We start from the raw sequence: 11,227 nt of genomic DNA, 5'->3' as shown, positions 1-11,227 counted from the left end.
TGAAGAAGGGAGGGGAACCATAGGAAAGACGTTCGGCCGGTAAGTCGGCCATCATTGGCTGAACGGACTTTTTACTACGCTTACGGCATAATACGCAGTTAAATTTGATAGATCGTAATGCGGAACGCAATTTCAGGACTGCGTAGCGTCGTTGTATGCAAGCTCGCAAAAAGTCAATGCCCTCGTGGTGGTTAACTAAATGCTCTTTTTTCAGAAAGAGCCTTACAGCGGGGTGACGGCTATCAAGTATGATGGGGTGTTTGATGTCATAGTCGGCTTCAACTAATAGTTTGATGCGGCCACTAGATCTGATCAGAGCATTGGGACCAATGAAAGGGGTATACGGTGAGATTGGGCTTTTTCTGATAAGGTGCTTTTCATCCAGAAGTTGTTTTTTCTCGAGCGGGAATGATTCAGATTGAACGAGGAACTGAAGTTTTGCTTCAGCAACCTGGAGTTCATCGGGCCTAAGAATTGAAGCATCTGATGACCGGAAATGGGCGTGCTTCGGGAGGATGCGGAGGAAATAAGCGGTTATCCTAACTAGTTTAAAGTAGGAGCTAAATTTTTTGTAATCGAACAGTTTTTCTTCGTAGGAAACGTTGCTCGCAAGACTGCTTTCTTGTTTTTGAACCGGATCGCCCAAGGGACTGGTTAACGGTTTTTTCAGATTGCCTAATATCTCGTTTTTTGGCTGGAAAGGAAAATCTGACGTAAACAGGAAAATTGGACCTTTCAACCAGCTACTGGCACACAGGCCATCGGCTGACATTCCCCTTGTACCAGCGTCCGCGGGATTGTCTGTCGATGGTACATGAAACCATTGGTCGACTGTTGTGGACTCCAATATTTCCGAAACCCTATTGGCAACAAAGATGGGCTGTTTATCGAAGGATCTCAGCCACTGAAGCACAGTCGTGCTATCCGTCCACATGAAAGTTTTACTAAGAGGTATTGTTAAAGCTTTATATATGTCTACCTTTAGGCGCGTTGCTAGGAGGGCTGCTTGAAGTTCGAGTTTGGGTACGGTCAAACATTTCATGGGTGCAACTCTTGCTTTTCCTAAAATAAAGGCAATTTCGGTATGCGTAGTGGGTCCTGACCTTACTTTTGATCTCAGGAAGGCAACAGCGCTGAAAACTTCCTGGGAACTATCCCCGAAAACATGAAGCTCGGTTGAGTCGAACTCGCCAGAGAAAAAACTCCTAGCGACTGTTAGGTTTCCTAATTTGGGTAAATCGGAACTCCATGCACTGAACCTATCAATCATGTCATCGGGCAGCACCTTGTCCCAGTCTTGACCACTCAACCTCCATATATCTTTCAGCAACAGTCGGGCGGTAACTGTGAAGGGGGCTACTAACCCAATTGGGTCAAAGACTTTTGAAACTAAACTAAGTACTAGGCGTTGAGTTACGTTTTTGTTGTCCACCTACTTCGTTCCACGGCTAACAACTAGTGTGTCTTTTTTGTGGTCCCATTTCAGACCCAATACGTGTGATGAGGCTTCTTCCTCAGAACTTCCAATAACTTTTGGCTCTTCTTGATCATTGGTTTTGAAGCTGTTGTCGAGTTCATCGAGCAGGTGTGGAACGCTGCTTACAAACTTTGTTAATTTAAATCCTCCCAACATAAGTAGTTCTACGAGTTCCTTGGCTCTCTTCAGTGCTTTCTCTGGTTCGTCTAAGGAGTCGAGGTAGTCGTCCATATAAAACTTTTCCAACACAGCTTGCGATGCATCTGGGTACTGACGGCTATTGTCCTTGGCTGTTCGTTGGAGGGTATAATTCGCGCATGTGGGAGAGTCTTTCGCACCAAAGATATGCCTGGTGTACTGATATACCATCACATCAGTTGATGGATCCTCCCGCCACAAAAATCTAAGGCACGGTTGATCCTGAGGAAGCACTCCAACCTGGAGGAACATGCCTTCTATATCAGCAGAGACTGCGTACTGATACTGGCGAAAGCGGATAAGAGTATGAATCAAACGCTGAAGTAAATCAGGACCTGTCAACAATGATTTATTTAATGATGTTCCATGAAATTTTGCCGCACCATTTAACACCCTTCTCATCTTGTTTGGCTTATTGGGATTAACGACGGGGTGATGAGGCAAGTACCATTCGCGTCTAGACCGTTCACTGGGATCTTTAGGGTTAAGCACTTGAACCACATAGCCTTTGTCTACGTCGTCCTTAATGCTCTTTTCGTACTTCACTCGGAGGTCTTGGTCCCTGAAAAGTCTTTTTTCAAGGGACTTCAGTTGAACGAGTGCTGAGTAGTAGTTATTCGGTAAAGGAAGGTCGTCTTTTGACCACAGCATACCAACTTGATACCGTTTTCCGTCATTAAAAGTTGTCTTTTCTAGTATTTCAACTGCTCTACGGTCTGAAGAAGACCTGGGGTCAACCTCTTTTACAGCTCCGTATGACTCCATGTCATACCAGGACTTCAGTTGTTCGGCTAGATCTGTTTCCGGTTCAGTAACAATTTTAAAACAGGAGGATATGAAACTAGAAGTGGCAGGCAGAGGTCCACTTAGAACCCAACCAATTGGAAGACGGACGGCAACGGGTGCACATTTTGAATCGCTTTCAAAATATTCGATAGGTCGGATTGCATGGTAAACGTCTTGGCCTAGAATCATTTCGACATTTGAGTAACTGTACTGAACGGGATCTAGCACACTTAAATACGGATATGTTTCCTGTAGTTGAGGCACATTGATAATATCAGAACCAACATTTAGCGTGTCTCTTATGTATGGACTTACGTCGAAACTTTCACAGGTGTTATCACCTAATGGTTTAACTGTCACGTCTGTAATAAGTGTATCAATAACTTGTTTTGCATTTATTCCGCAAACAGTCAGTTTAAGAGGTGAACCTTTCAGATTGAGTCTTGCCGCAGCACTTGCCGCAATCCACGAGTGACTGCAGGCAGGATCACATAAAGCCAGCACTTTTGTTTCCTTAGCTGTGGGGCCTTTGAGTTGGACTTCTTTAACCTGTAAAAGACCTTTAACGTCGGACACAGCAGGGAAGGATGACGAGTTTCCATCTTGATTGGGAGTACAGATGTTTTCCGAATTGAGTGTAACTAGAGATGTTGACTGCGGTGGATCCGTGACGTTTTTCGTTTCACTTGGTTTCTTTGCATTGTTCTTAGTGAAGATGCGTTCGGAACCGTGTAACAGAATATTATGTGTACTAGCGCAACCAGGTTGTTTGCACTTTCGTGGGTTAGGACAATTTCTAAATTGATGGGAACCATTGAGACAGGAGAAGCATAGTCTATGTTCGGCTACAATTTTCGCTCTCTGAGTTGGGTTTTCACTTTTGAATTTCGGGCATTTCCAAATTGGGTGATTTGCCTTGCAGTGCGGGCAACCAAGTTCGTTCCCGTTTCTTGTTGACGGGTTCTTCTGTTTTGCGTCGGCAACTTTTGAGTTTGACGCGAAAGCCTTGGAAGTTGTTTTTGTTTTATTTACAACTGGTGTTTCGTCTGTCTTAGTCTTAAATTTGACTGCTTTCATGCGGTCATGTGTGTCCGCTTTTTCTTGTAACCAATCGTTGAATTCTAACAAGGTAGGCCTGAGCCACTGCTTTTTCACTATATGTGAATACCAGGATTCCTTAAGATTGGGCGGGAGCTTTTGTACCACTTGATTCAGTAAAGATGAGCTACGCAAATCGGCGTCATATGACAATGACTGGAAAACTCCAACTAAACTTGAAATTACTGATGCGAAAGCAATTACATTTTCCGAATTGTGCATTTTTAAGGGCGGGTAATTGTTAAGTTTATCAAGATGAGCGCCAACTACGGCATGGGGTTAGCCGAATTTCAGTTCCAGAACTTTCATGGCATCGTTATACAATGCACCACTATACGCAAACTGCTCAATGGATTTTTTAGCTCTTCCGGTTAGAAGAGTTTTCAAATAAGTTAATTTTGCTGCATCAGAGAGGTTTTGAGAGTCTATGGCAATTTTGAACTGCCCTATCCACTCATGCCAAAGAAGTGTATCCCCGTTATATTGCGCAAGCGTCCATTTTGGTAATGGATTGAGTTGACTGGAGGTTATTGCGTCCGCTAGATCCTTAACATTGAAGGAATTATCGTGTGCGGGAGCAACAGATGTTGATGGATTATACGAATGGAAGGGACCAGTAGTATTGGCTGGCATGGTTGCGTAGGGCAGCATTGGGTTTGAATACAAACCTTGCTGCACCGTTAATGACGATGCGGGGCTGTGTTGACCGATAAAGGTTGCAGTAGAAAACGGGTTTTGTTTGTAGTAGGTTGTCCCTCCACTTGAATAGGATACAACAGGTTTATTCAAATTTGTTTGCAAAACTTGTTGTTGAAATTGTTGAGGATGTGAGGAAGTTACGGTTGCCGGATGAGGTACATGCCACAAAGTCATGTTTGGCAGGAGGTGGCTAGCCATGGGATAAAAACTACGTTGCATGTTTTGGACAGGGTATTGTACGTTCTGATGATCAGACGTACAAACCCCGCAAGTTTGTCAATGTGGGGTTGTTTATGTTTGCTAAATGATGATCTGGTTGATTCATATATGAAACTGCGCTGGGGACTGGTGCCCAGCTCGAGGGTTCTGGCAACTGTGAGGGTTGAGGCGCTGATGCTCCCGTATCAGCGGTCTGGTTAGCGACGTTATTACTTGCCTGCGGACTGGTCTGTCTGTCTTCCTTTCCAAAAGACAAAAAATATGATACTCCTTTGGGAGTACGGACGACGTTTTCACGCGGGTTACCGTCCTTTGGTGGTGAATGATTGCTTTGCTGCAATAACGGACCTGGTGCAGCGTTTGGAGCGTTCACCGAATTTTGCAGCATCGAAGGGTCTGTTAGGAGATTATCCGTTTCATGTGGTGGTAATGAGTTCGAAGCTTGGAGGAAACCATTTTCTTGAATTTCGTTTTCTGCGCGGTTTGAACGAAGAGTTGTAGACAAAATATTGTTTGCCACTGAATTGTCAACCCATTCTGTTACACGCTCAGAATTTTTATCATTATTCAAAATTGTTTGCTCCCCGAGATCACCATCAAGGCTCTCATCGGATGACTCCATTGCCCGAATCTCCTTGACTTTTGCGTCAAACAATCTTTTCCTGTTCTCTTCGCTAATTGTGTCGAGCTCTAATTGATGCTTTTGTTGAGCGAGTTTGATTATGTTCTCATTCTCTCTCTCAATCTCTTCTCGTTGAAGTCTTGCTATTTCCTGTTCTCTTCTCCTCTGGCTAGACGAGATTGAGACAGTTTTCGATCCACAGCTTGATGATTTTCGGCGGAATGTTGATTCACCATTTGTCTCATCACTGAGCTCAATGTATTGTCGTGCTTTTGCTACATAATTGTCATGAGTTTCGCTTGCTTCTTTGAGCCAAAGTTCAAGCTCCTCAGTGAGTTTTATTTTATTTGGATGTCGTGAGGCTAACTGAACCAGTTGACCGTTTTTGTCAATTGCTGTTGACAAGAGTTCCTTTGCTTTGTTAACTAATGTCTCGACTTTTGTTTTTCGTGTTTTACTATTTATTGCTTCGTCGATTCTTTTGTACAAGTCATTCACACTTAATTCAACTTTAGATCTAGCTTCAGACAGCTTGATGGCCTGGGCTTCCATCTTGAAAACAATATTAAATGTTAGATATTTGTTTTAATGAATTAGGCACACTTAATACACTATGAGGAATTAGGAAACGGACTAGAATTTAGTTTCTTAAAGGCTCAAAAGAACAGATCAACCACTAACGAGGAAAAAACTGCAAACAAGCTATAGCCTTGCACTTAAGCTAGCCACGGCTCGTCAGCAGAGTTCCCCTCGAGAGCGGCAGCCCGGTTTGCTCGAGCTTTTCGACGGCGCTGGTTAAGCCTTTTTGGTCTGGTCTTTTTTATCAGACAATTTAGGTTGGCGCTATGAAATCTCACAATAGAGAGTGATTTTATTTCACAGCAGAAGGGCGGGTGAATTTGCAAATAGTTGTTCAGAATCGAAGGATCCTTGGCTTTGCGCTTTGATAGGAGGTCTTTTATGACGTGAACCACGACGAAACTTGTTTGCTTCAGGTCCTCGAAGATATCTGGGGCGCCCTGTCGTGGACAGTAAACAATAGCTTTTATCTTATTTTCGATTGCGTAAAGTTTTTGAATGAGTTCAGACGCAGATAGTGGGCTATGGTTATTGTTATGATGGGGTGTTAAGCTATTGTTTATAGCGTCGTGCCAAATTATTACTTCACTTGCCTGTGGGTACTCGTATTTGAGCTTAAATTGCACGGTCTTTCTCTGTTTAACGGCCTTAAAACTGGGTCCGGGCTCAGCTATAGATGTATTAAGGTGTCGTGTATACTGAGGGTCCCGTAGTTTGTTTATTGTGCGGCTCAATGAACTAGCACCTACTATAAAAAGCATTGAATTCGGCTAAGCGAACTGCTAAAAGTTTTCGGCTAAATGAACACCCAATTTTTCGGCTAATTGAATACAAAAAATTTCGGCTAATTGAACACCCAAAAAATTTTAGGCTAATTGAACACCCAAAAATTTTCGGCTAACTGAACACCCAAATTTTTCGGCTAATTGAACACCAAAAATTTTTCGGCTAATTGAACACCCAAAAATTTTTCGGCTAATTGACCAACCAAAAATTTTTCGGCTAATTGAACACCCAAAAATTTTTCGGCTAATTGAACACCCAAAAATTTTTCGGCTAATTGAACACCAAAAATTTTTCGGCTAATTGAACACCCAAAAATTTTTCGGCTAATTGACCAACCAAAAATTTTTCGGCTAATTGAACACCCAAAAATTTTTCGGCTAATTGAACACCCAAAAATTTTTCGGCTAATTGAACACCCAAAAATTTTTCGGCTAAGTGAACACCCAAAAAATTTTTCGGCTAATTGAACACCCAAAAAATTTTCGGCTAATTGAACACCCAAAAATTTTTCGGCTAACTGAACACCCAAAAAATTTTCGGCTAATTGAACACCCAAAAATTTTTCGGCTAAGTGAACACCCAAAAATTTTTCGGCTAATTGAACACCCAAAAAATTTTCGGCTAGTTGAACACCCAAAAAAATTTTCGGCTAATTGAACACCCAAAAATTTTTCGGCTAAGTGAACACTCAAAAAATTTTCGGCTAAGTGAACACCCAAAAAATTTTCGTCTAATTGAACACACAAAGTTATTCGGCTAACTGAGCAACCGAAGTTATTCGGCTAATTGAGCACCCGAATTCATTCGGCTAATTGAGCACTCAAAGTTATTCGGCTAATTGAGCACCCAAAATTATTCGGCTAATTGAGCACCCAAAGTTATTCGGCTAACTGAGCACCCGAAGTTATTCGGCTAATTGAGCACTCAAAGTTATTCGGCTAACTGAGCACCCGAAGGTTTTCGGCTTAGTGCTATGGGTTCAAAAGTATATCTAGGCTAAGTATGTGCCGCCAGTGTAAAATATTAGCACCAAGATTAAGAGTCTGACAATTTCTGATCAACTATTAAAGTAGTCCCAACAATTGAGCTTACAGTTTTGGAACTCTATGCTCCTCACGTCACTATGAAGTTACCCGACCACGCCTCTGACTGTCAAAGTCACTCCACAGTACACTGACCCACTAGCAATGCTCCACGGACCACTATCAGCAACGTTGACCCGGCCTCTGACTGCCAAAGTCACTCAACGGGACACTGAACCACTAGCAGTGCTCCACGGAACACTATCACCAACGTTGACCCGGCCTCTGACTGCCAAAGTCACACTACGCAACACTGAACCACTAGCAGTGCTCCACAGAACACTATCACCAACGTTGACCCGGCCTCTGACCGCCAAAGTCACTCTACGGGACACTGAACCACTAGCAGTGCTCCACGGACCACTATCACCAGCGTTGACCCAGCCTCTGACTGCCAAAGTCACACTACGCAACACTGAACCACTAGCAGTGCTCCACAGAACACTATCCCCAAAGTTGACCCGGCCTCTGACTGCCAAAGTCACTCTACGGGACACTGAACCACTAGCAGTGCTCCACGGAACACTATCACCAACGTTGACCCGGCCTCTGACTGCCAAAGTCACTCAACGGGACACTGAACCACTAGCAGTGCTCCACGGAACACTATCACCAACGTTGATCCGGCCTCTGACTGCCAAAGTCACACTACGCAACACTGAACCACTAGCAGTGCTCCACAGAACACTATCACCAACGTTGACCCGGCCTCTGACTGCCAAAGTCACTCTACGGGACACTGAACCACTAGCAGTGCTCCACAGAACACTATCACCAAAGTTGAGCCGGCCCCTGACCGATAGAAGTCGACGTAAGAACGAAAAATCCTCGTCCTGGTTTTTTCTCACGTGGTGGACCAAATATTCGAGCCTTGTATCCGACAATAAACTCGAATGTAACAAAACGGAAGACGGTAAATCTTTATTCAACAATTACGAATCGAATAAGATTCAAGAAACGGCTTTTTATGCCAACTATAGCTTGTGTACATAACATACGACACATAAGAAGTTCACTTAACAACGTTAACAAAAGTTATTCAAAGTAACACTGGCGGCAAAAAGGCTAGACACTACCTGTTAGCCTTTTGCTAGCCAATATCGGTCGATTCAGTTCATGTATGACGTAATTTGGCCTTGCATTGGCCTTAAAATTGAACCATTCAAAGCGTTTTGATACTCTAATAATTTTATATCTAAGTCATCTTAGTCTAAATCGGGCTGGTTCGGCCTAAAACCGCTCTCTAACAGTCCGTTGCTCAAGGTACATGTATTAGAATACTGATTTTGCTTTGCCAATTTGGTCGTAGTCGGGGGCTCGAACCAGCGACCCTTCGATTTGGAGTCCAGTGCGTTACCGTCTGCGCTATGCCGCCTTGATTGCTTGCTATTCAATTCAAATATATACGCTTACGCGCTTACAAACATATGCTGCTTAGTTTATATATATATACGCTTACTTTGCATTCGCAACAAGTTCACAAGCTTTGAGGGACAGCGTTCAATTAATAAAGTCCGGCAACAATGATCAATGCGTGTTAATGAAGAGTATATGATTTCATTTTTCATGAAAAGATCTTAACTTTCAAAATATTGGCCAAAACCTAAGCCAAAAAAAATCAAATCATTCAGTTCGGAAAGCATTCTCTATCCTCGGAAATGCTAAACTATTGACAAAAATATAGGCCAAAAAAATCGAATCATCCGGTTCGGAAAGCATTCTCTATCCTCGGAAATACAAAATTATTGACAAAAACATAAGCCAAAAAAATCGAATCATCCATTTCGGAAAGCAATCTCTATCCTCGGAAATGCAAAATAATTAACACTTATGTTGAGTTTGCGACATTTTTTTTTTGCAAAAGTGATGAAAGTTTGAGCAAGACTGCAAAAAAATTGATCAAAAACAGTGGAAATCTGTTTCCACTGTTTTTGATCATGCTAGGGTTTGCAAATTTTAAACCATTGATTGTTCCTCGCAAAATACTAAATTAAATTGTGTTTTAATTTGATATTCTGATATTTTCTCTACAATGAATATATTGATCGGCCAAAATTATTTTGAACAAAAATCCCATTTGAGCATGTAGTTGCTCCCCTCACTAAAGTGAGTTCAGAAAAAAGCGCACAAGGGGTATAAAAAAAACGGAGAGGACAGGTTCTAAGAATAAGAGGAAGTGTGATCGTAGATGTTTTCATAGGCGAGGCCTAAACTTCTGGTAAAACGCAAACGGAAAAGCTTCGATTTTAGATGGATGCATACGTTACGTGTTAGAGGATTTTGAATGCAGTCTAGGGTTCAGCTTCTTCATAGAAAGTCATGCCACAGTTCTTTCACGGTTCATATCATCAACTGTGACTTTGGCGTTGTTTTCTGTATTACCTGCCGTGTTATGTGTTGTCTATTACTACAGATCGGTTAATGTGCTCTTTAAACGTAAGAAAAAATTAGGACGAAATCTAAACCTTATTATCTGTTTCTCAACTATTTGCATCATTTGGTGGTTCACTTTTCTAGTTAGATACGCATTTTTTGTTTATTCCCTGGTAATTTCCTTGACTGCTCCATTACGCAAAGTTTATCAATATCCTGTAATTAGAAATCTGTACTTGGACTTCATTCTCAACAACTTCTCTTCATTTTCGTCCATAATCAACCCGATTATGTTCCTACTGGCTCAAACAGATTATCGGGAGCCATTTCTCAAAGGAATTGAAAATTTTCGGAGAAGACCGGGCAGTCCTGCATAATCAGAAGAATCATTGCTGAAAATTGAGCATGATTGTGGACTTGGGTCCTGCCCAATACGTACCATTATAACATTTTTAAACTTCTCCCAAACATAATTTTTATGTTTTGTGTTTTTAAAAAAGACAAATTAGATGAAGCTGTTTCGAATTCTTATATTTAAAAAAGCTATTCCTCTCAATGGGTTTTTTTCTGAATTTTAATCACATCACTGATCGATTCTTTTTTGAATTAATAGATAGTACTATCTACTTGACTACAATAGCCACTTAGAATTGCGCACTTAAACTTGCACTGGAATGAAAATAAAGCTCTAAAGCTACGTTTATACGTATATTCCTAAATACCATTATGACATACACTGGATCATAAATATCCTACACTTCAGTTCACAACTTTGACAGGATTTATGATTTCAGTAACGGTTAAAAGTAAATGTATTCAACATGCATAAAAGTTGCAGTCGGTTTAGATATGTCCTCATAAGTAGCTAGAGGTAGACAAGGCGGCTCGCTAATGTGCGTTCGCACATGATGTTTCGACCCGAGCTCATCAACATTTTTGAATAAATTGTCAACAAAATGAAGAAATAACAAAAATAGATTTTTGAGTTTAAAACAATCGTTACACAACCTATCTACTAATTGAATTACATAATGTCATGCCTTACTACAGCGCCAATGAGATCAGACCTTAAAGAGACTGCGAGACAAAAAACAACCTAAAAAAATTAGGAGAAACAAAAACTTCACGGCAAAAACTGAACACCTAAATTTAAAAGCGTATAGTAACAACGTCAAAAAGCAGTCAGATAAAACCTTAACCACTCAAATTTAAGTTCATCTAACTATACAGCGGACGGAAAGTTTTCTTAGTGTGACGGTGTTACAAGGCAACAAAGAGAACGATCAATGAGGCGAAATTCAAAAATTA

General features: G+C 41.5%; 1 protein-coding gene across 1 annotated transcript in view; it reads right to left on the bottom strand.

Moving 5' to 3' along the window:
• The window catches only part of LOC142343117 (uncharacterized), a 7,719-nt gene extending 3,287 nt beyond the window's left edge, over nucleotides 1-4,432 (bottom strand). Inside the window, exons 1-3 of the mRNA XM_075394805.1 lie at nucleotides 3,882-4,432; nucleotides 1,496-3,257; nucleotides 227-904 (exon numbers count right to left, since the gene is read on the bottom strand). Coding sequence (XP_075250920.1) covers nucleotides 227-904; nucleotides 1,496-3,257; nucleotides 3,882-4,432 — 2,991 coding nt within the window. The remainder of the gene's footprint in view (nucleotides 1-226; nucleotides 905-1,495; nucleotides 3,258-3,881) is intronic.
• Nucleotides 4,433-11,227: the final 6,795 nt, after the last annotated feature.

This window comes from Convolutriloba macropyga, chromosome 7 (assembly GCF_964194025.1).
Source record: "Convolutriloba macropyga chromosome 7, txConMacr16.3, whole genome shotgun sequence".
NCBI classification, from domain to species: domain Eukaryota; kingdom Metazoa; phylum Xenacoelomorpha; order Acoela; family Convolutidae; genus Convolutriloba; species Convolutriloba macropyga.
The sequence above is the reverse complement of the archived record's forward strand: the minus strand, read 5'-3'. Positions and strand labels throughout refer to the sequence as shown.